Below are 26670 nucleotides of genomic sequence, written 5' to 3'. Positions count from 1 at the left end.
ACGAAGCTAATAGTATCGTATTGAGATGGAAAGTTAAAAAAAAATTGAAAAAAAGTTAAATTGCAAACAAAATATTAAAATTAGAAATTATATAAAAATTAAAATTGGAATAATCAACCGGGATTTTATTTATCATAGGCCTTATTAATAACACAAAAAAATAAATCCAAAAACTTATATTTATTGCCTAAACCACAAACTGAAAATAATTAGTATCGATTATTTTTCGGACCGATTACTGATAATTTTTTTGGTTATGTTCTATGAGATTGAACGTCTCTCAATTATGAAACTGCACTATTAAATTTTTTATTTTCGGATTGATTTCTATTCAAGTAGTGTAGGTCCTCCTTGCAAAAAGCAGACTCTGATTATAAATTTTAAAGGGCTGCATATATGAATACAATTTGAACCCATAATTTTATTTAAATTAAAAGAGCGTTTTATCAATTCACATGGGTCATGGTGTTCGGATCGGTTACTGATTGATCATTATAAACAATTCTTCTTCCTAAATCACTTTCAATCAAATCCAAAAACTTAAAAACAAAATACCCTCACTCATTTAATGATAAACATTTAATCATGCATCAAGTCCAAACAAAAAGAATACATTAAAAAAAATTCCCGACACACATTGCCACGTGTCATGATCTCAAAAGACCAAATCTGTGGAAAATGTTCGACATTTAATACGAAAGGCAGTATATAAAGCCACCCGCCACCTCGCTTCTCTCTCACCTCCATTATAAAATTGATTGTTCTTTGCACTGAGCTTTGCTGATTGCCAGATTTAATTAATCCCTCATAGAAGAAAAAGCATTCACTGCCCATCAGTGTTTGCTCTTCTATTGAGTTGAGTTGAGTCTACTCGTAAGCTCCATTTCTAGCTTGCCGTCAACTTTTCTGGTGAGTTTTCAACTGGAGAATTTCTGCAAGTTTTGTTTTCTTTGAGCTATTTTAATTTTCTAGTGAATTAATTAAATTATTAGGCAATTTTTGATGCGAATTTAATTTTTCTTGATCTATCTGTTTTGATTTTTATGCTTCTGCTTTTATCTTTCTTTCGTTTTCTTAGTTTCATTTTTTTTTTCCAGATTTGGTCATTTCCTAATATTTTTGTTGTGGGTAGAGTAAACAATTATTTTAAAATGAAACTTTTATGATATTGCTATATTGTAGTATCAAACTATCAATCCCAGTATATTTTGGATAATTGCAAAAAACTTCACATTTTATAGTTGTAGCGGTTTAAATACGTTTTCCAACATAAATCTTCTCATTTTTTTTTTTGTATTTTTAGTTGCAAAGTATGTTTTTTTTTTCCCACTAAAGGAAGTCGTTTTTTTATGATTTTTAATGGCAAAAATAATATTACTAGATTTTTTTTACTGAGATCATATTTTAAGAGGCGTGTTTAAAGTTTTTTTTTTTACAAATAATATTTTTATTCTTTTTTCTAGTTCTTGGATTATGTTTTCTGATGAGTAGTCTAAGCACTATTTAGGCGAAAAGATTTTAGATAAATGAAATTTAAAATTTTACATAAGATGATCATTTTATAATAAAAATTGAAGAGATTTTATATATTTTAAAAATCTGTATATTTTGAAAATATATGTATTTCAAAAATTTATCATCTCACAATTATTATTTATATTATTTAGAATCATCATTATATATATTAATTTATATTCAATATAAGCAGTGTATGTAAATTTATTAATTTTATATTTTAATATTTTTAATTTTGTAATTTTAAAAATCATCAATTCGAGTGTTCTAGACAGCAAAAGAAAAATACAAAATCCAATTTTCACACTTACTCGATCAAAATTGTGGGGTTGGTGGTCCAAACCTAAAGTTTTATATTGTTGAAGTACTCTTTTTCTTTTTAAAAAAATCATCTAAACTTTCCCAATTTGTCAAATATGTCCAATTTCGTGAACTATAACACCTTTTTGTTTTGATACGCAAGAAAAACGTAACACGCATCATGTGGATTATTGACTACTGACTAGTAATCTACCTGGGTAATTCTTACCTACACGACACCATATTTAATTTACCGTTAGTTTTCAAAGAAGCGCGGCAAACAAAAGAAACCATAGAGTTGTTAGTTATTGTTTTCTTTTTCTTGATTGGAGTAGGTTAACGCGAAAATAATGTTAAAGATTGGAGGATCACACCAATTAAGATCGGTTCGTCGATGTTGTTGGTGGAAATTGAACGGGCGTTATCGAAATATTCAATCAAAATATCCAAACTCTCAAATTTCATTTCCCAGAAATTACGCTATTAAAGCTCCTCTTCGCATTAGAACAAGAAATAATAGACCTTTAGGTTCATTTTTGAGTTTTGGTTGTCTTGTCTAGGCTTGAAACTTTTATTGGGTTTGGTTTATTTTTGAATTCTGGTTATTGGGTTTTGATCTGTTTCTTTATTGACTTTTTGAGTTGGTGGTGGCAGTGACTAGGTGCTTAACAACATCAACAATGACGGTCACACCTAACATTTCAATCAATGATGGTAACCTTGTTGTACATGGCAAGACCATACTCACTGGGGTACCTGACAACATTGTCCTCACTCCTGGATCCGGTGTTGGTCTTGTTGCTGGCGCATTTATCGGGGCTTCTGCTTCCGATAGCAAAAGTCTCCATGTCTTTCCTGTTGGAGTCTTAGAGTAAGTTTCATCTGCAGGAGCGGACTTGCCCTTCTAGTATTTGAAGTTTTGTAGTGATTGTATATCGGATATTATGTTAATGTTAATCTGCAAATGAATTCATAACCCTGACGATTTTCATTATTCATTTTTCATTCAGGGGTCTGAGGTTTATGTGCTGTTTCCGTTTCAAATTATGGTGGATGACCCAGAGGATGGGAATGTGTGGGAAAGACATTCCTTTTGAGACCCAATTCATGCTTGTTGAGAGCAAGGATGGTGGTGAAGGAGTTGATCAAGATGATTCTCAGACCATCTACACTGTTTTCCTTCCTCTCCTCGAAGGCCAGTTCCGTGCTGTTCTGCAAGGCAACGAAAAGAATGAGATAGAAGTCTGCGTTGAGAGTGGTGAGTTGATCATGACAAATTGACATCGTATCAATTGGGGAAGAAATAGATAGGAGGGCTTTGAGTTCGAGAGAACCGAAACGATGTGGTTTCTTTGGTGTGTTATTTGTTTTGCAGGGGATAATGCGGTTGCAACCAACCAAGGTCTTTACCTTGTCTACATGCATGCTGGTACTAATCCCTTCGAAGTTATCAGCCAGGCTGTGAAGTGAGTCCCCATTTTAATTCGAAACCCAACTGCAATATTGTTTTGTTTTTTGGAAGTTTTTAATATGCATTTTAAATTAATATCTTGAAGAACTATTGAGCTGTGATTAATGAGTGAGCTCACATGAAAACAGGGCTGTGGAGAAACATATGCAGACTTTTCTTCATCGCGAGAAGAAAAAGGTAAAAACATCTTGTTTTAATCGGTACTCTATGATTTGTTCTTTTGATACACAATTTAAATCACAAGTATACCGAAGTTGAAAGTGTCTAAATTATATATTCTATACTTTTTGTCTTGTGTAGTTGCCCTCATTCCTTGACTGGTTTGGCTGGTGCACTTGGGATGCTTTTTACACTGATGTCACAGCTGAAGGTGTTGAGGAAGGCCTTAAAAGGTGAAGCTGAAACTATCTTGGCGATAGAATTGTTCTTTATGAATGCATAGAAACCATAACTACTAGCTGATTAAAATTAGTGGTTTGCGTGACTAACATGGTTTTCTGACTATGTTTGCAGTTTATCAGCAGGAGGGACTCCCTCACGATTTTTAATTATTGATGATGGCTGGCAACAGATTGAAACTAAAGCTAAGGAAGATACCAATGTCGTTGTACAAGAAGGAGCGCAGTATGATCTTTATCCTTTCCCCCCTGATTCAGTCACATATTAAAGCTATGATAACGAATCGTGGTCGACATATCCATCAAATAGAAATTTTGCACTTAGCATTTTGTTGATGGAACTGTTAATTTTATTTCTATTCAGATTTGCAAGAATGCTCACTGGGATAAAAGAGAATGAAAAGTTTCAGAAGAACGGTGCAAAGAATGAGGAGAGCACCGGACTGAAGCATGTGGTGGAAGATGCCAAGCAACATCATCATGTGAAGTGAGTGGCTTGACTGTGTTCCCTTTTCAACTTCATCGCTTTATGCTACTGATAGTGGTGCAATTTATTGCACGAAACTTCTCGAGTCTTATGTTTCATTATTTTGTTTTCATTTCTGGAAACACTTTAAAACTCCAAAACTCTATATTTATAACTTATTCGCTGTTTTTCGTTTTCATGCTACATATGTGGTGCATTTTGTTGGGTGGTTCATTCTCTGTAGTCTTTTATTTGGTAAAAGTATAAATTGAGTGATAGGATAACTAACAAGGAAGTAAAGGATGTAGTCAATCATAAAGTACTTATATGCAAGTTTTGTTGTGTTTTATCATCTGGCACAGGTATGTATATGTATGGCATGCTTTAGCTGGATACTGGGGTGGAGTAAAACCAGCAGCTGCTGGTATGGAGCATTATGACTCTGCCTTGGCATATCCAGTTCAGTCTCCTGGTGTAATAGGCAACCAACCCGACATTGTCATGGACAGTCTCTCTGTTCATGGCCTTGGTTTGGTGCATCCAAAGAAGGTCTTCAACTTTTACAATGAACTTCATGCTTACTTGGCTACATGCGGTGTAGATGGAGTGAAAGTTGACGTTCAGAATATTATCGAGACTCTTGGTGCTGGCCATGGTGGAAGAGTTTCTCTCACCCGTGCCTATCACCAGGCTCTTGAGGCTTCAATTGCCCGAAACTTCCCTGATAATGGTTGTATTGCTTGTATGTGCCATAACACCGATGGACTATATAGCGCCAAGCAGACTGCTGTTGTGAGAGCTTCTGATGACTTCTATCCTAGAGACCCTGCTTCCCACACCATTCACATTTCCTCCGTGGCCTACAACTCCATTTTCCTCGGAGAATTTATGCAACCCGACTGGGATATGTTCCATGTAAGTTACAAGATGGGGATGCATCCTGATAACTTTCTGATAATGGGATTTATAGTATTATATATGTATTAATACAAATAATTTGTGGCTACAGAGTTTACACCCTGCTGCAGATTATCATGCTGCAGCTCGTGCTATAGGTGGATGTCCAATTTATGTCAGGTATGTTTTCCGAGAATTTCAATTACTTTAGAGAGTATCATTGAAATATGGAAATTAACATATTTTTGATGTGGAAATGTGCCTCCTTGGTTTAGTGATAAGCCTGGCAACCATAACTTTGAGCTGCTGAAGAAGCTAGTCCTTCCCGATGGATCAGTTCTGCGAACCCAACTTCCTGGCAGGCCGACCCGTGACTGTCTCTTTGTTGATCCGGCAAGAGATGGGACTAGGTACGCTGCCTTTTCTTCCTCATGCGCTTTCCATACAAATTTTTTGGCCATTGTATGCTTACGAGCTAAAAAGCTGATGCGAGCTGTCGTATTTTGCAGTTTGCTTAAGGTATGGAATGCCAATAAATGCACTGGTGTGGTTGGTGTGTTCAACTGCCAAGGTGCTGGTTGGTGCAAGATCGAAAAGAAGACCCGTATTCATGATGCTTCTCCTGGTACCCTCTCAGTCTCTGTCCGCGCCACTGACGTCGATTGCATTGCTCAAGTTGCCGGTGCAGATTGGAATGGGGAGACGGTAGTGTATGCCCATAGATCAGGTAACTGACTAGCTGCCAGCCAAGCGATTTTTAAACATCACTACAGGGAGAAGAAATGATCTGCCACAAAAGCAACTTTACCATTTGCCACTGGATGTACTTTAGATTAAGGATCATAATTCTACATTGAGAATCTGGGTTTAATATGTTTTCCTCTTTTCATTTCAGGGGAGGTGATTCGGTTACCTAAAGGCGCTTCTTTGCCAGTGACGCTAAAAGTTCTCGAGTATGAACTCTTCCATTTCTGTCCAATCACGGTGAGTTCATTTCTCTTTTTCCTTTTTGTACGCCCATTGCTCAGATAACTTATGTCACTGTAGACTCATCAATTTTACTTCTGATCATGCAGGAAATCACTTCCAACATTTCATTTGCCCCAATAGGATTGCTCGACATGTTCAACACAGGTGGTGCGGTAGATGAAGTCACCATCCACACAGCTCCCGAAACAAAAGCAGAACCTTTTGATGGCGAGGTCTCCTCGGAGCTCACTGCTGCATTGAGTGATAATCGGTCCCCAACTACAACCATTGCAATGAAAGTCAGAGGGTGTGGACGTTTCGGTGCTTACTCTTCACAGCGTCCGCTCAAATGTGTCGTGGGTAATGCTGAGACAGAGTTCCACTACAACTCTGAGAGTGGACTAGTGACCGTGAGTCTCCCCGTGCCGGAGGAGGAGATGTATAGATGGGATGTTGAGATCCAGGTTTAAGTAGAGTTTGAAGAGAGAGAGTTCATTATTCAAGTATTATGGTAGCATACTTGCAGAAGATGGGTGAGAGAGATGTTGCACAAGGTGTTTGTCAATGTAATTATTTCCCACTTTTTAGCAATAAAAGCTTTTCTTGGCAAGTTTTGAGAGTTCCATTTTATACTTTCGGATGCTAAAAATAACCGACCAAAGTATATGACTTAATTAGCTTGAGATATAGTGTACCATGAAATGAAGTGATCTCCATCTAACAGTCAAACTAAAATGCAGCTAAATTTTTCCCTCATATTTTCAAATTCTCTTTCTCATTAAAAAAGAATTTGATTTCCGTTTTCAAAAATGCCTCTAAAACTCCAAAATATTAATAACTAGGTTGATGCCCGCGCGTTGCGCGGGTTTTGATAATAAAGTTTACAACAAATAATTTTTTTTATAATATCTTATTTAATACATGAAAAATTTAAATAGTAAAAAATTTAAATAATTCTTTCATTACATGATCATATATAGTTGTAAAGTTAAGATCACACGTAGAATATGATTCATGCACATCACCACCAAGCAAATAAAGAAAAATAATATCATTCATATATGCTCTCTAACTATAAATTAACAATATACGTGCTTTTTTTTGTCTTGCAATAAAAACACATCAATTCAGCATAAATAATAAAAAATTAACTATAAGTAATTTTATATTTTGTGAATTTTAAATATATTTTGTCATTTAAAAAGATGAAAAATGCATACCTTTTTTTTAGTATCCAAGTGCATAAGATAAGAAGTTATGTATATGAAATCAGGTTGATGTTTCTCATTTATATATAGAAAAACTGTCTTTTCATATTCATAACTTACAAATATTAATAATAAAAAAGACTTTTAAGATTTCATAATGAATAACTTTAAAAACTTACAATTAATTAAATTTATAACTAATTAAAATAATAATCAATTTCATAGTTTGTAATATTAATGATGTATAAAAAAAACTCTTAATTTTTTTTATATCACAATGAATTTAAACCTTCATTTTCTAAATTTAAAATTATCTTTTTAATAAAATTTCTTTCTTTAAATTTTAATTTCATAATTTTAATTTTTTTAAAATACTATGGATTTAAACCTTCATTTTTTAAATTTAAAATTACATTTTTAATCAAATTTCTTTTTAAAATATATTTTATGTCATAATTTAAAAAAAAATTAATTAAACAAAACTCTTCAAATTTTATAACTTATATTAAACTCTTCAAATTTTATTGTGTGTTTAAAAAATAATTAATTAAATTATATAAATAAGAATTAAAATAAATTTAAATATAGTTGTACTTGTACACGTGGATGAAATATAAGAAGCCACTTGGCGAAATTGTGTGAGAGCTCTTTTGGAGTTCAAGATTATAATATATATAGATATAGATATAGATATAGATAGATAGATATAGATATAAAATAGATATAGATTTCTAGCTCCAATATTGTTGATCATATAATTATGAGAAAAGTTTAACTTAAGAATTTAAGTAAAGGCTTGTAAACTGACTGCATTTTGAAAAGAACATAGAAAATAATGTGCCAATGACCCCAAACATAACGAACATTAGCATGGGTACATATAGAATGGTGAAAATGAAATGTCTAAATACATACTCTAAACCCATGATATATTAGCATTAAAACCTGGTTATGTGAAATTTTGATTTATACATCAACAGGCTAAGCATGTACAAAGCTTTTGTTATTCAATTGGCCTAATCACTCAAAAACCCCTCACCTTTAAACTTTTTTTCAATTCCACCCCGACGTTGAAAATTTGTCAATTTTATCCACTTTTGAATTTTCCGTTTTCAATTGTACCCCAATATTTTATTTTTTGTGAATTTTTTTACTTAAATGATGAAATCATTCAATTAATTAAGTCTAAACATGAAATTAAATTTTTTTTTATTCAAAAAAGTACAAATAAGTTCTTTATTTTTAAAAACTAACTAAAAACCATAATCAAATTAACACTAATTTAAATTCTTAATTAATTTAACTAAATTTAAATAAATTTTAAAAATATACAATTAATATATGCGAGACATGGAGAATGTTTTAAACAAATTTTCAAACGCAAAAGACGTTAATTTAATTTTTCAGGGTACAATTGAAACACAAAAATGCAAAATAGGGTAAAATTGACAAATTTTCAACGTCGGGGTATGATTGAAAAGGGGCTAAAAGGTCGGGGTTTTTTAAGACATTAGGCCTATTCAATTATGGGATTAGTCTTCCTTTTCCTTAGTGGCTCTGCAGAAATTTGCATAACTTGTATTTTCCAACTTTCTGGTATTATAAACTTTTCATATACGATATCGAATGAAAATAAATCCTTTATAGATGTCGATCATAGATCAGAACATAAAATATATGTAACTCCACAAATCAAGGTAGCCTACGTTGGATTTTTTCCCAAATAATTGCCCCTTAAAAACATAATTTTCGGATAGTGCCTGACCCCCCAATCCGCAATTATGAATTGCGGATTGACCCATTGCGGATTCAAGTAATCACCCGATTAACTATTAATCAGGTGATTACGCACCAATCCAAACCACTAAACCGCTTGGATTGGTGCATCCAATCATCGAGGAGACAATTTTTGTCTCCCTAATGATTGGATAATTAATTGAGGGTTAATGATTGGGCAATTGTTCCCCAATCATTAACCAGAATTCTTTAAATAAAAAAACATATTTTAATATTTTTAATATATATTGAATAATTTAAATTTTATAAAAATATAAAAAATGAAATAGCTATATTTTAATATTTTAAATAAACATTAAAAAAAAAATTTCATCAGAAATTGTTTACATGACTAGGATGTATAAAATAAAACAATACTAATCACGAAATCGTGCCGGTTTCCGAATCCGGGTTCTCATGTCATAATCCTGCTGAGTCTGTCGGTGTCGCAAGGTATCAGTCACATACAATAAATAATTATAGCATTTCAAATGTATAGCATTTTTAACGACATTTTACTTACAATAAATAATTATAATAATTATGAATTTATAATATTTCTCTAAATTGGACTAATCCCTAACATGCCATTAAAATACAACTAATTTTTATAATTATACAAAATTCTTTAAATTATAACATTATTCTAGATTATAATAAATTTTTACATATTTAATATTTCGACAATAAAATACAAAGAATCCTAATAAATTATTATAATACTTGTGAATTTATAATATTTTTCTAAATTAGACTAATCCCTAACATTTTATTAAAATGCAACTTTTTTTATAATTATACTAAAATCTTTAAATTATAACATTATTCTAAATTATAATAAATTTTTACATATTTAACATTTCGACAATAAAATACTAGAAATCCTAATATTTTTATATATTTGATTAATCCCTATAATTTTACAACTAAACTAAAATTTTTAAATTATGAGATTTTTTTAGTTTACACTAATTTTTAACATTTAACTAATAAATAATATCGATACAAAACTAAAAATTAATAAAATATACACTAACCTCTTGTAGTCCTCAGAAAAATAATGCAGAAAACAATACATTGTCCAGTTGCAAAATTGCAACACCTTTCTCCGATATTCCAAAATTACAAAACCGCAAATTTAAACCGAGAAAATTTTGGATATAATTTTTTTTAATAAAAAAAGTATAAAAAGAACGGGGAGAGAATAAGAGGAGAGTAGAGAGAATATGAGGCGAGGGCTGTGTTTTTTGCCATTTGGATGTGCTGGTTGCACACCCAGTTTATAGAATTATGTCCGCAATTCATAATTGCGAACACACTCAGTGGTCATTGATTCCCACATGGGAATCAGTTGACCACTAACTCTGTCAGTGGTTGTTGATTCCCATGTGGGAATCATTTAATCACCTGATTATGCATTAATCAGGTGATTAAATGAATCCGTAATTATGAATTGCAGATTCATGGTAAATCCGCAATTCATAATTACAGATCAAGGGGGGAGGAACTATCCGGAAAATATATTTTTAAAGGGCAATTATTTAGAAAAAAACCCGCCTACGTTTCAATCGAAGCAACCCATCTGAATGGACTGATTTATAAGCATGTACTATTATCTTTTGAAAGATTCAATTATTTAATTTTCAAACAATGAGGGATTTTGGAAAACTTCCTTGATTTTTTTACCTTTTGCCTATAAAATTATATATTAACTTTTTAGTATACTAATGATTATATCTTTAAATTTAAATTTACATTTCTATAGTTGAATGATCTTTTATGAAAAAATTATAATACATTGAACATAATACCTATTTTTAATTATCATTGAACTCAAGTCGGGATTCAATTTGAACTTAAAAGTTCAAGCTCGAACTTTACCTAATTCGGACTCGGTTCAAATTTTTTACATTTCATCTAATATTACATTTAACCAATTTTATTAAAAAAAATATAATAATTTAGTCATAAATGGCCCACTCTAAAATTTATATCTAGATCCACCTTATTTATAAGTATAAAAATTATACTTTCACAATTTATTTACATTATATTAATGAATCTGTTTAAAAGTGCATATATTATCAATAAGTCTTATCAATTATGCAAATAAGACTAAAATTGATATTTTATATATTTTGTTTTTCTTTTTTCGAGGAAGAAAAATTCTTTATATAAATCAACATTTTAAAATTAGAAAAAGGATCACTTAAAAGCTACAAAATTGTTAAATATAAACATAGACAATGAAAACAACTACTAATGAACCAGATAAGTAAAATTTGCTCTCCCTTCTCTCTAAACAAAGTTCATCTTCTTCATCTTGTTCTTGGTGAGGGTGGGAGAAGATGATTTTTCCGGTCACCGGAAAATCATCTTCTCTCCGCCCATAGTTTTATTTAGTATAGATCTACTCTTTGTTGATTGAATAAGACTTTTTTTAAGATGTTTTTTATGGTTTGAAATTTTATCTTATGAAATAAATTGTTATGGTTTGTTTTCTTACCTCTTTGATCCGATGTTGTAGATCGTTCAAGACTATTTAGTGTTTGTTCGAACTTTAAATCCAAGTTCTTGTAAATCTAAACATTGGGGAGGTTTTTAAATCTATCTCTTTAGAATATTCTTGAAGATGAATCAAAAATGCTAAGCTTCGTCGGATAGAGCGGATTTCTTGTCAAATCGGAAAAAGGATGATCTAAGTACCCCGTCCAACGGGAACATAGTTCTTTGTTGTGTTAAATTTATCGGGATTCATGTCATAGATTTATCTTTATTTTCGATTATTTTTTGCTTATCTTGGATTGTTGTTTAGTAGTTGGTTGTTCAAATTTGAAAGATCATATTGAGATCCTTGTGATATGACTTTCATTGTTTGTATTTACATCTTCATTAATATATTCTAACTTTGGAAAAAAAAAAAAAAAAACCAGATAAGTGGAACCTGAAAGAATGACCTGCAATGGCTCGTGTAACAAACATCTTCAAAACCACATATATAATGACGTAATTTCGTGATTTACGTTGAATCTAATTGCAGCAGTAGAACTTGCTTCTACAGCTTTCTAAAGTAGATATTTAGCAATACATTAATTATATATTTCTTAATTAAATATATGTAAAAACAATTGACATTTGATATATGTCCAGTCACATATGCTCCGTTATTTATATTGCAGAAATGACTTTATTTTGACTACAAATAATACTATTTACGAAATAATTAAGAAAACAGGTCAAGAAAAAATCCGATAAAAAGCGATGTACAAACAAAAAGAAAAATTATACAAGCTCCTGGAATCCAAAAGAAAAAAGAGTACAAAATAGCAATTTAAACTCCAGCATAAGATCAAATCATCGCATAATAGTTTCAGATCAAGTCAAAAAACAGTAAGAACAGATAGTTAAAACATCCATTTCTTGACCTAACCTTAAAACCATTATTCACCACATAATAATTTAAAACTTTTCCCACTAATCTAAGCAAGGGATTAGCTGTGCAATCGACTCAGACATGCAGAGTTGCATGCCCAGATAGTAAATAGATACTTCTGGAAGAAAAAGTGGTAGAATTACAATAAGATCGTTGAAACTTAGAAAAAGGCGACATAAGCAGCCAGATAATATCTTCAAACTTGAAGCACTTGACTACTGAAATATTAACCATACATGAAGAAATTCTACTTGCATAATAGCTACAAAACCAGTAGCCATAAACATAAACGCACACAAATAAGAGAATAATGAGATTGGCCAGATTCACCTTAAACAAATAGGTTTTGAAGAATCATGCAGCATATCATCAAAATACACAACCAAGAAAAAAATCGAATCACAAGCAACCAATTACATATGCTCAATTCCAAAGACATACAATCCCCTTAATTATATTCTTTCATATGCTCAAACATAATAAATGGAATACTACAAGCAACCAAGTACATTTTTCTTATAATTACAATTTCAGGATTAGCTTTTTCTAAAAAATATAAACATCGACACAGAGTGTACAAAACCACTAATTGTTGGGGAAAAACACAGAATATCATGAAATGATAACAGCGAACAAGGAAACAAATAAAGAAACCAAATAAGACTTGGCAACTAATTAATGAGGCTAACTATAACTAAGCTCAAGAATTTTAGAACATCAAAGAAATACACAACTAAGAAGAGCATAGAATCACAAAATATGTAAAGGAGGAAGTGAAATCCTTCACAAAATTCTTTAACATCTTCAACACTAAAAAGGATACTTAGAGCAAGCAACCAATATGTATTTCTCTCAATAGAAATATAATAAATAGCTATAATTGTGAAAAAGCCTACAAAGTACATAGAGTCATCACCAAATTTATTGCGATGGTAGAGTGTTAATAATGGCTGATCATGATAGCATAATAAGGTTAACATGATTCACAAGCCGGTGAAATCCTTGAAAGTATTAAATCAAAACATATCCATAAGAAGAGAAGAGTGAATAAACATATATTTTTCAATCTTCGCGCACATTGCCACCTGGTGAAATCCTAGAAAAGTCGAGTACTACCATCAAAATAAAAAGAGCCCATTCTAAAAATCTACAAACACCAAATATGGCCCATTTTTGCTGCATTAGCAGCCATAACTTCACAAATTCTGAAACATCCGAAGCATGAAGCACAACATGTATACCAAACCACCGAACAATACTATGCTAGAGTGTTAGATGTAGCTGAGCATGATGCCAAAACAAAGCTAACATGTCATAGACTCATAGGGATCAACAAGCCGATCAAATCCTTAAAAGTAACAACATGACTAAAACACCATAAATGTGGACTCAGCTAAACCAAAACATAAAATCACTAAAAATAAAAGAGTGAAATAACATTTATTTTCCAAACTTAGCACACATCTCCACCAGCTGGTGGAATCCTAAAAAACATCAACACTTGAAATCATCAAAACCAAAAGCACGCATTATAAACTAAAAATCTAGACAAAAATCAAAGATAACCCTGCATTAGTAAACAGAAGCAGCAAGCACCCAATATTTTTATAGATCCAACACTACCAAAAATCAATTCAATTAAATCGCAAAAGAATAGAAGCTTAAGAGACTCTAACTTTTTATCAGTATTTAACCAATAAAGTATGGCTATAGAACTTGATTTTCCATTAGTTATAGCTTTTAATGTCCAGCCAATTTGACAAACATCTCAAAATCAACACTCAGTATCCAAATCAACTATAATTATTTCAAGGAGGCAGGACCATGGAAACATAAATTGAGCAGCAAGAAAAGCCACTTGGCGCTTCTTAAGCAAATGATAAGAAAAATAATTTAGAGCAGAATTCTTGTTAGTGTCGACTAGGAAATATAGTTCAATTGGCATTAACAAAAGTAAAGCATGTCACATATCGTATATTAGATGTGAATTTATCAGCTATAAATGGCCCTTTCATAGAGCAAATAATAAGATCAATTTACAGAAAATAGGTACTCATACAACTACAAAGAGATACATTTATGGCAGTTCATGAAATTAAACGGGAAAAAAAAATCATAAGCAGTAACAGCTAAATACATAATGATTACCATACAACCGTAATAGCAGCAGCAACCAAAGTTTGTCTAGCTCAAAACAAAAATGTTCATGTAATAGCAGCAACCAAAGTTTGTCTGCCTCAAAACAAAAATGTTCATGTAATAGCTAGAAAACAGTACAAAATAAAAATATAGAAACCAAATTAAATCAAAAAAACTAATAGAAAAAAGCTAAACATAATAAACAATATTGAATACCAACTTTTGCTATAAAGCATATTATGAAAAAAAATAGACTTTAAATCAAACACATACAACTTGAAAATATAAATACCATTATAGAACCCATATAAAGCAGAGGGCAGGATAGAATATCAAAAGAATCAAAACACATACTACAACTTGAAAATAAAAATACCATTAAGGAAACCTTATAACTCGTATTTTCCATCCAATTCCAACACTCAACAACGATACAAAACCGGGACAAAGACATAAATTCAGAATTAGCTGCATAAACTTCTTCGGAACAGTGACAAATTGGGACAGGGACAGAGACTGACCGGGACAATAAAAGAGTCTCACCGGGACACAAAAGATATTGAGACATATATAATTTTTATATCAGCATAAGCTCATTGAGATTTTTGAAAAAGCAATCAACATGATTTTCCATAATTAGACCGTAACTCCCATTTTCCAACCAATTTCAATACTCAACTTTCAAAGGGTCGGGACAGGGCCAACAACAGCAATGGGATAGAGATCGGGAAAAGGACAGGGACTCGTCGAGACAGACAAGGGCAGATTCGTCGGGACAGGGACAGGAGCAGATTCGTCGGGACAGGGACACGGGCAGATTCGTCGGGACAGGGACACGGGCAGATTCGTCGGGACAGGGACACGGGCAGATTCGTCGGGACAGGGACCGGGCAGATTCGTCGGGACAGGGACACGGGCAGATTCGTCGGGACAGGGGCAGATTCGTCGGGATTCGTCGGGACAGGGACAGGGGCAGATTCGTCGGGACAGGGACACGGGCAGATTCGTCGGGACAGGGACAGGGGCAGATACTCGTCGGGACATGGGCATATACTCGTCGGGACAGGGACAGGGGCAGATTCGTCGGGACAGGGGCAGATTCGTCGGGACAGGGGCAGATTCGTCGGGACAGGGGCAGACTCGTCGGGACAGGGACAGGGGCAGACTCGTCGGGACAGGGACAGGGGCAGAGACTCGTCGGGACAGGGACATATACTCGTCGGGACAGGGACAGGGACATATACTCGTCGGGACAGGGACATATACTCGTCGGGACAGGGACATATTCGTCGGGACAGGGACAGAGATTTTATATCAGCATAAGTTTATTGAGATTTAAAAAAATTAAACCATACAATAATTGTGGACATAAAACCTTATCTACCATGATTAAACCATAATTTTTAATTTCCAGCAAATAGCAACCACATCTCATAATCAACGCTTAGCTTTCAAGGAACATAAATTTGTTGGCAACATAAGCGACTTCGGACAGCATACAACATGATAACCAGTGTCGATTGTGAGATGTAATTTAGTCAAAAAAATTCATATTTTAAAACGACCATGACTCTGATTTTACAGCCAATTTCATCACATCAAATAATTAACACTCGGCTTTCAAAGGGACCATGGGAGCATAAATTCGATAGCAACACAAGCCACATAGGCGTTTCGAGAAAATTATCAACCAACAAACGATACAATTATCAGTGCTAATTATAAGATGTAATCAAATTGATAGTAAAATAAAAGGCAGAACATACCTGAAAAAGCCCAAATTTACGAAACGCCAAATTTGAAGTATCAGAAACGTAACCACAATAAATATATTTAAAAAGGTAAATTTGGCCATACAACGTAAAACCTTATATATTTTCCGGCCAATTCCAACCACATCTCACAATCAACGCTAAAACTTTCCAGGGACCGGGACAGGGACACGGGAGCATAAATTTCGTAGCAACATAAGCCACTTTGGGACACCATTCATCATGTTTACCGTGTTGATTGTGAGATGTAATCAAAATTGCAATTAAAATGACCAAAGCAGCCATTTAATCTGATTTTTCTTAATTTTCCGGCAAATTTCAACCATATCTCATAATCAACACTCTAATTTCAAGGGACAGGGACAACGAGAGCATGAATTCGATAGCAGCATAAGAGAGTTGATTAAGAGATGTAATCAAAATTCGCATTAAAATCAATAAAACATAAACCCTAAATTTTGAAATTGGCTTTGAAATATATTTGAGGCGCTAAAATCAGCATTTAGGTTATTCCTTACTTATAGTAACTATTTTTGATGGCGGTGGAGGGTTAATTGTCATTCTAATCCTTCTCAAACATTCAAAAGGAATAACATTTAAGGGTATTTAAGTCTTTTGAGTTTTAAGGAACGTTCTAATTCGGATTTTGCATTGCGTTGTTATAACGCACTTTTTTCCACGTGGCTTATTAACATTAAGTAACAACGATTTAGGAAATTCTACGCATTAGGAAATTAGCAATGAAGTAATTATTTTTAATATCTCCTTTATGTACTCTCGTCAAAAATAAAATGTCTTATGCACTTTTTAGTTAATAGATTTTTTTTTCTCGATTTATCTCAATTGTTATACACTTTTACAAAATAATTAATAAAAGTTATAATTTTAAATTACAATTAAATATGTAACATAAAAAACATTATATCTTTTTAATATGTGTACAAAATAATAAAGAGACTTTTAAATCAGATGATAGCGATACGAAGATGGAGATGGATACTAATCTCTTTTTAATCCATAAAATACTTATTAAAATAAAAATTAGTATTACAAAGAGCAATTTGAAACTAAGTAGCACAGAAATTTTGTAAAAGTTGCGTATCCTGTTTCGAAAACGTTTCAGAAATCGAAACTCTCAGAAATTCTCGGAAACTCATAAGTAAACCGAAACTCTCAAAAAATCTTAGAAACTCATAAGTAAACGTTTTGGAAACCGATACTCTAAGAAAATCTCGGAAACTCGTAAGTAAACGTTTTCGAAACCAAAACTCTCAGAAAATCTCGGAAACTCATAAGTAAACGTTCTGGAAACCGAAACTCTTCGAAATTCTCAGAAACTTATAAGGAAACATTTCGGGCCATTTTCGCAAATAAAAAAAATAAATAGTTGCAAAAAACCTTATTGTTCACGTTATCTAAAATAAAACTTATCTTCTTTTTTTATAAGTTCAGATTTCTTAATCATAATACTTTTAAAGTTCAAAAAAATTAATTAAATTTAAAATTACTTTTTAAAAATATTTATCATGTCATAAATTATAAAAATAAATAATTTAAGAATTTTTTTAAAATTTTAGGCCTAATCACTCAAAAAAAAAACCCACCTTTAGCCCCTTTTTCAATTATACCCTGACGTAGGAAGTTTTTCAATTTTACCCTAATTTATCTTTTTGTGTTTCAATTGTACCTAAAAGCATTAAATTGAACTCTTTTCACTTAATTTTTTTTTAAAATAATCCTTCATTTTTAGCCTATATTTCAGTTAGACCCTAAATACTATTAATAATATAAAATGAAAGGTTATTTTAAATTTTTTCTAAGTATAAAGAGATCAATTTAATATTTTAGGGTACAATTAAAACATAAAAACCTAAATTAGTGTAATACCCCAAAATATTTTAAGGTAATTAAGTCGTGCCACATGTCGTGATTTCCGATAAATTAAATTAAGGAGAATTTAATTTAATTATATCGGAAATTCAGGATAAAATTTGATGAGTCAATTAGCGGGATTTAAGGAGTTAATTTTGAAAATTTGGATGTGGAGGTATTTTGGGGCTAAATCGTAAATTTTGAAAAGTTTAGGGGCTAAAGTGCAAATTAGCCAATTAAACCCCGAAAATAGAAATTTGAGGATTTTCGATGGAAATATATATATTTTGAGTTAGTATTATTTATTCGGATATAAATAATACGTATATGAATTAATAGAAAGATTAATTGAATAGGTTTTGGATTAAATTGAAACATTTGAAAAGTTTCAAGGACCAAATGGCAAGTTAGCCATTACATATATATAATCCAAACCTTCAGAATGAAGGTTACAGAACCTTCATCATCTTCATCTCTTTTCTTTAACAAACGGCAATACCGTATCGTTCCGTCGCTCGATCTCGTTTCTCGCCCGTTTCCGACGTTCTATAAGTCCAAACGATCGTATTTCGACGGGTAATCACGGTAAGCTTGACGTTTTATCGTTTAAACGGATATATTTTGAGTTATATCGATTCAAAGTTTTAGGCCACGAAACGATTTTATTGTTTTATCGAGTATAGGATTGATATATAGCGTTTTGAGCTTAGAATACGCGTTTTGGTTGAGTTTGGAGCGTTTTTACGTATATAGCAGGTCGGAAACCCCGAATATCGATTCCGGGGGATCGTGCACGATCGTGTACTTGTGGTACACGAACGTGTACCAATATATGGTACACGACCGTGTACCAAAGTACACGAACGTGTACCATCAAGGTACACGATCGTGTACCCCCATACACGAACGTGCACCCTCCGATTCTCGCACCCCGATTCTTCGTACCTCGATTGAATTAATTGAATTCGCGTATTGAATCAGAAATCGAATAGTAGTTAATCGATTATGTGAATAATTAACCTAATGAGGTTAAACGGGAATTGAATTAGAAGTAATTTACGATCCGTAAACGAGTTTGATATCGTTTATCGAAATATACGTGAAAAGCACGACGATTAATGAGAGTTCAATGTGTCGAGTCTCGAGTCTAAAGTCAATCTTAGAATAGGATTCTGATATCAGTCAAATGTTTTAAAAATTTGTTTTAGATCCGGCGAGGCAAGAAGCAGCTGGACCAGTAGTTCGGGAAGCTTGACGTTCTAAAGCCCCGACGTATTTTTGGATAAGCGTTTTCTGTGAGTTTATACGATTTGCTTTTAAAGTATTTATTTAAGCAATTATTTTATATTGCTTTATATTTGAACTGCATGTTTTATATGCGAATTCTTTTTATGAATTGCATATGTTTGATTTGAAACCAGTATTGATCCGATGGAACGTGCTACCTATTGGGCGACAATAGGACTGTGTGATCACCAGTTTTGATATAACTCAGCTGGGAGCTGATGATGAATATGAAATTTACGATTGGGTTCATGATTTTGATACGAGAGAGCACTCGGCTACGGTGTAGTCTGGAGTCCCCGTATCTAGTGGCTGGGCCACCAGCGAGTTGGACTCGCAATTGATATTTATGATTGGGTTGCTCGATTGATTATTAGTATGTTTGAGGATTAAGGTTTCATTCGGATCCTGTACTTGGCTGCATACGATTAAGTATCGATTATGATTTTATTTGAATACTTATTAGTAAATGTATGAACTCACTCAGTATATCCCAATATACTGACCCCTCACAGATTTCCTTTCAGGATAAAGACGCTTTGAAGCAACGGACTTCTATCCTACTTCCAGAAGTCTGTATTTTTGAGTATGTAATGAAACAGTACTTTACTCTTAGAGCTGCGGTAGATAAGTGTTTTGCAAGTCAGCCTGTAATATATAGTTTTCTGTAAATATAAGTTTAACGTTTTGAAGTTTTAAACGCTTTACGCTTGCTGCGTTATTTACATTGTGGCTGCCAGAGGATATGTGTGCCTGGCATGTGTGCTTCGGCATGACGTTTATATTCGCGAAAAATTTATTTTACGTTTTTAGGCTTGCTGCGGGTTTCGGAGCAACCACTCCCATTCCCTAGCGCCGGTCTCGGCCCTGAGTTTGGGTCGTGACAATGTTGGTATCAGAGCATGGTCCAGTTACCATTGCTTATGTCAGAAGAGTGATTTATTTTCCTAGGAATCTACTGCAGCACATAGGATTCGAATTTGTTACGTATTCATTTGATTTTCAAACCTTCAGCTTTCCTTCTAGGATGTGAGTCTGTCTTACGTGTGTGTTCGCATGTGATGAGATGCGGGTTTAATACGATATGCGGTTGCGATAATATGCGATTATATGGCTAAGTAACGATGTTTGTCTTGGTCAGGATGTCTGACCAACGACAAGAAGTAGAGCGAGCTGCCGCTGCAGCACGTAATGTTATAGAAGGGGCGCATGACGTCCATCCAGAAGTTCAAGATGAGTCTTCTGTTCATGGAGGAGGTGGTGGCCAAGAGGCCCAGGCGCAGGCACCTGGAGTGCAAGCGCAAGCCCAGCAACCTAATGTTGTGGGTTTTGATCTGAATCAGTTTCTTACGGGAATTGCGGCTATGCAAGCTAATCAGGGTGAGGTGCAGAATATGCATCGTGAACAGCTACAGCAGCAACAGTTGCGTAACGTTGCTTTCACTGATCGAGATATCGTTTTGGCTTATATGCGCCTTAAGCCAACTAAGTTTGACGGCTCAGGCGATGCTCTCGATTTCCTCAAAGAAGTAGAACGTAACGCTCGACGTTTGCAAGATAATGAGAGACAGACCATCATTATGGTGGAAATGTCAATGAAAGGACCCGCGAAAGATTGGTTTCTGCAGCACATTCAGCCAACCATGGATACTATGACCTGGGCTGAATTCGCGAACCACTTTAGGGAGTACTTTTTACCATATGCGGTGACGGAGAGTTATCGTAGTCAGTGGTTGACCCTGAGTAGAGGCAATCGGTCTGTGCAAGAGTATGTGACAGAGTTTACCAGAGTGAGTAGGTTTGCACCAGACCTGACTACAGACCCAGTTAGAGTGAACTCGAGGTTTGTAGAGGGTCTAGGAGCTGAATTTGTGAATCTGACGTCTGATATCGGAAGAACCCTAGTGCAACTAATTGACAGTGCTAGGCAAATGGAAGTTTCTCTGATCCGTTTTGGAAAGATTCCCGATCCTTCCAATGTTGCGCCTGTGAGGAGTGATGTGTTTCGCAGCGTACAGAGCGCACCTACCCAATCATACGTTAGGAGTTATTCTCGACCCCCATCACGTCAGCAGAGAAATAAGAAAGCTCGGTATGGAACTAGAGTTAGTACTTCAGGCACCGGATTTAGTGCCAGATCAATGAGTGATATAGGAGGCGGAGTTCCTTTATGTCTGAACTGTAATAGGAGACATTATGGCGCGTGCTACATTACTACTGGAGCATGTTTTAACTGTGGTCAACGGGGCCATTTTGCTAAAGATTGTCTGAGGCAGATGCCCCAGGGTTCGATGACTACTGTAGTACAGCCTTCTTATCAGCAGCAGAGAACAGCGCAGCAGATAGCGTCAGGATATGATCAGACAGGAAGTACCTTCAGTCAGAGAGGCCGTGGTTATGCAAATCGAGGAGGTAGAAATGGCGGAGGACGCGGTACTGGTTAGACTTCGCAGGCTGGCGGGAGTCAGGCCAGGGTCTTTGCACTGAATCTTCAGGAGGCTCAGGCTTCCAATGCTGTGGTGCAAGGTACCTTTCCTATCGCTTCTCAAGACGCGTTAATTTTATTTGATCCAGGCGCTACGCATTCGTTTGTTTCGCCTAGCTTCGCTAGTAAGTTAGGAATGCAACCAGCGTATCTTAGGAACCCTTTATCCGTAGCTACTCCAGTCAGTGAGAGTGTGGAAGTTGGTATCGTTTGCCCGTCTTGTCCTGTGAAAGTTCAAGGACGAGATTTGTTAGTTGACTTGATTTTACTCGAAGTATTAGCTTTTGACGTCATTCTAGGAATGGATTGGCTAGCTCAGCACTACGCCAATGTGGATTGTCGAAAGAAGACGGTGACGTTTAACACGCCTGGAATTGAAGCGGTTTCAATTCAGGGTGATAAGATGGAATCTTCTACGAGTATTATCTCAGCTGTTAAAGCTTGTCGCATGTTAAAGAAGCGATGTCAAGGATTCTTAGCGATAGTACGAGACATGGAGAAGAAAAGTGTAAATTTAAGTGACGTGCCAGTTGTATCGAATTATCCAGACGTTTTTCCAGAGGAATTACCTGGATTACCCCCAGATCGCGAGATTGAATTTTGTATCGAATTGGCTCCCGGCACGAAGCCGATATCGATACAACCTTATCGTATGGCACCTGCAGAGCTCAAAGAGCTAAAAGATCAGCTAGAAGAGTTGTTTGATCGTGGTTTCATCAGACCAAGTGTATCCCCGTGGGGTGCACCAGTGTTGTTCGTGAAAAAGAAGGATGGATCGCTTCGACTATGTATCGATTATCGACAGCTGAACAAGGTGACAATTAAGAATAAGTATCCGTTACCTAGAATCGATGATTTGTTCGACCAATTACAAGGAGCGAAGTATTTCTCCAAGATCGACTTGAGATCAGGCTATCATCAGCTGAAGATTCGCGATGATGATGTTCACAAGACTGCTTTTCGAACTCGATACGATCATTACGAATTTCTCGTTATGTCGTTTGGATTGACGAACGCCCCAGCAGCCTTCATGGACTTGATGAATAGGATATTCAAACCGTACTTGGATCAGTTCGTGATCGTGTTCATTGACGATATTCTGATCTATTCACGTACAGAAGAAGAGCACGCTCAGCATTTGCGGATAGTACTACAGACGCTAAGAGAGCATCAGCTTTACGCTAAATTCTCTAAATGTGAATTTTGGCTAACGGAAGTGGCTTTCTTAGGTCACGTGGTTTCACAAAGTGGCATTAAGGTTGACCCAAAGAAGATTGAAGCGGTAATAGAATGGAAGCGGCCTGAATCAGTTACGGAAGTTAGAAGTTTCCTTGGTTTAGCGGGATACTACAGACGATTTGTACAGGACTTTTCGAAGATCGTTGTACCTTTGACGAAGCTAACTCAGAAGAATGCAAAATTCAACTGGACGGATCAGTGTGAGCTCAGTTTTCTGAAACTGAAAGAGTGTCTGACGACGACACCAGTCTTAGCGCTACCAGAAGGAACTGAAGGATTCACAGTATACTGTGATGCATCAAGAGTTGGACTAGGATGCGTCCTTATGCAACATGGTCGAGTGATTGCATACGCTTCGCGACAGCTTAAGAAGCACGAGACGAATTACCCGACGCATGATCTAGAATTAGCAGCAGTAATTTTTGCGCTGAAGATTTGGAGACATTATTTATACGGTGCCACGTGCGAGATATTTACAGATCATAAAAGTTTGAAGTACATTTTCGACCAACAAGAGTTAAACCTCAAACAGCGGAGATGGATGGAGTTATTAAAAGATTACGACTGCACGATACAATACCATCCAGGCAAGGCCAACGTAGTGGCAGATGCCTTAAGCAGGAAGTCGGCAGAAAGTCTCGCGCACGTTACAACAACATGGCGGAGACCATTAATCAACGAGATTCATACGATGTTTAGCCAAGGAGTGGAGTTCGAGATTTCATCTCTCGGAAACCTAATGACTCAGCTAACAATACGATCGACGTTGATAGATCAGATCAAAGAATTGCAAGCGGATGACCCTCAATTGAAGCATCTAATCGAGGAAGTACAACAAGAAAAGAGTCAAGATTTCAGTATCGTCAACGGAATACTGAAATATGGTAATCGAATGTGCGTTCCAGACGTAGAAGACTTGAGACAGAAGATCATGGAAGAGACGCATGGAACGATGTATAGCGTTCATCTTGGTTCCACGAAGATGTATCACGACATCAAATCAATATATTGGTGGAGCGGAATGAAAAAGGACATCGCAGGGTTTGTGGCTAAATGCCCGATTTGTCAATAAGTCAAGTTGGAGCATAAGCGACCTTACAGATTTCTTCAACCGTTACCCATTCCGGAGTGGAAATGGGAGCAGATCACGATGGATTTCGTAATCGGACTACCCAAGACGCAGAAAGGTTTTGATTCCATTTGGGTAATCGTGGATCGTTTAACGAAGTCAGCACACTTCCTTCCGATCAAGACGACGTATTCTGCAGCAAAATTGGCAGAGATTTACATCGATAAGATCGTGAGCCTACACGGAATTCCCGTGTCAATCGTTTCAGATAGAGGTTCCGTATTTACCTCTCATTTCTGGAAGAGCTTACAAGACGCGTTAGGAACACGATTGAATTTCAGCACTGCATTTCATCCTCAGACAGACGGCCAGTCTGAGCGAACAATTCAAACGTTGGAAGATATGCTTCGACTATGCATATTAGACTTCGGAGGTAGTTGGGATACGTACCTACCTCTAGTCGAATTCGCCTACAACAACAGCTATCATTCGAGCATCGAGATGACACCATACGAAGCGTTATACGGTCGCAAATGTCGTTCTCCTATCTGTTGGGACGAAGTCGGTGAACGAAAGCTTACTAGAGCAGAGATTATCCAGATTACGTCAGAAAAAGTTCCGTTGATAAAGCAGTGTTTGAATACTGCTTCCAGTCGACAGAAGAGTTACGCGGACCCCAAGAGAAAGGATATCGAATTTCAGATCGGAGATTACGTGTTTCTCAAAGTATCACCGATGAAGGGAGTAATTCGTTTCGGAAAGAAGGGTAAGTTGGCTCCGAGATATGTCGGACCATATCAGATTATAGAACATATAGGCTCAGTTGCCTATAAGCTAGACTTGCCACAGGAGATGTCGCAAGTTCATCCTGTCTTTCATATTTCCATGCTTCGGAAATTTGTACCAGACCCTTCTCGAATAATTCAACCGCAAGTGGTGGACGTGAGCGAAGAACTGACTTACGAAGAACGGCCAGTGCAGATTGTCGACACGCAGATACGACAATTACGAACAAAAAGAATTCCAATGGTGAAAGTCCTTTGGAGAAGTCAATCCGTAGAAGAGTGCACGTGGGAGACAAAAGAGGATATGAGGCAGAAATATCCTTACCTTTTTACTCAAGGTATGTGGCTAATTTTAAATTCGAGGACGAATTTATTTTAAGGGGGGGTGAATGTAATACCCCAAAATATTTTAAGGTAATTAAGTCGTGCCACGTGTCGTGATTTCCGATAAATTAAATTAAGGAGAATTTAATTTAATTATATCGGAAATTCAGGATAAAATTTGATGAGTCAATTAGCGGGATTTAAGGAGTTAATTTTGAAAATTTGGATGTGGAGGTATTTTGGGGCTAAATCGTAAATTTTGAAAAGTTTAGGGGCTAAAGTGCAAATTAGCCAATTAAACCCCAAAAATAGAAATTTGAGGATTTTCGATGGAAATATATATATTTTGAGTTAGTATTATTTATTCGGATATAAATAATACGTATATGAATTAATAGAAAGATTAATTGAATAGGTTTTGGATTAAATTGAAACATTTGAAAAGTTTCAAGGACCAAATGGCAAGTTAGCCATTACATATATATAATCCAAACCTTCAGAATGAAGGTTACAGAACCTTCATCATCTTCATCTCTTTTCTTTAACAAACGGCGATACCGTATCGTTCCGTCGCTCGATCTCGTTTCTCGCCCGTTTCCGACGTTCTATAAGTCCAAACGATCGTATTTCGACGGGTAATCACGGTAAGCTTGACGTTTTATCGTTTAAACGGATATATTTTGAGTTATATCGATTCAAAGTTTTAGGCCACGAAACGATTTTATCGTTTTATCGAGTATAGGATTGATATATAGCGTTTTGAGCTTAGAATACGCGTTTTGGTTGAGTTTGGAGCGTTTTTACGTATATAGCAGGTCGGAAACCCCGGATATCGATTCCGGGGGATCGTGCACGACAGTGCACGATCGTGTACTTGTGGTACACGAACGTGTACCAATATATGGTACACGACCGTGTACCAAAGTACACGAACGTGTACCATCAAGGTACACGATCGTGTACCCCCATACACGAACGTGCACCCTCCGATTCTCGCACCCCGATTCTTCGTACCTCGATTGAATTAATTGAATTCGCGTATTGAATCAGAAATCGAATAGTAGTTAATCGATTATGTGAATAATTAACCTAATGAGGTTAAACGGGAATTGAATTAGAAGTAATTTACGATCCGTAAACGAGTTTGATATCGTTTATCGAAATATACGTGAAAAGCACGACGATTAATGAGAGTTCAATGTGTCGAGTCTCGAGTCTAAAGTCAATCTTAGAATTGGATTCTGATATCAGTCAAATGTTTTAAAAAT

General features: G+C 35.2%; 2 protein-coding genes across 3 annotated transcripts; both read left to right on the top strand.

The window, feature by feature from the left end:
* The first annotated feature begins 736 nt into the window (after positions 1–736).
* LOC126677061 (probable galactinol--sucrose galactosyltransferase 2) lies at positions 737–6626 on the top strand. Of its 2 annotated transcripts, XM_050371498.2 has the most exons (15): positions 737–909; positions 2151–2343; positions 2470–2686; positions 2826–3073; positions 3191–3281; positions 3415–3463; positions 3587–3678; positions 3800–3910; positions 4049–4171; positions 4513–5065; positions 5160–5227; positions 5323–5457; positions 5557–5774; positions 5943–6031; positions 6124–6626. In XM_050371498.2, exons 2-15 carry the CDS (start codon positions 2166–2168, stop codon positions 6484–6486), a joined length of 2535 nt encoding a protein of 844 aa, XP_050227455.1. In that variant the 5' UTR covers positions 737–909; positions 2151–2165; the 3' UTR covers positions 6487–6626. The 2 variants fall into 2 exon arrangements, with proteins under 2 accessions (XP_050227455.1, XP_050227456.1); XM_050371499.2 differs by lacking the exon at positions 2151–2343.
* LOC126678526 (uncharacterized) lies at positions 6525–15895 on the top strand. Its single transcript, XM_050373418.1, has 2 exons — positions 6525–6582; positions 15213–15895. The coding sequence occupies exons 1-2, from the start codon at positions 6525–6527 to the stop codon at positions 15893–15895; spliced, it is 741 nt and encodes a 246-aa protein (XP_050229375.1).
* Positions 15896–26670: the final 10775 nt, after the last annotated feature.

Source organism: Mercurialis annua, linkage group LG4 (assembly GCF_937616625.2).
Source record: "Mercurialis annua linkage group LG4, ddMerAnnu1.2, whole genome shotgun sequence".
In the NCBI taxonomy this organism is placed as follows: Eukaryota; Viridiplantae; Streptophyta; class Magnoliopsida; order Malpighiales; family Euphorbiaceae; genus Mercurialis; species Mercurialis annua.
The sequence above is the reverse complement of the archived record's forward strand: the minus strand, read 5'-3'. Positions and strand labels throughout refer to the sequence as shown.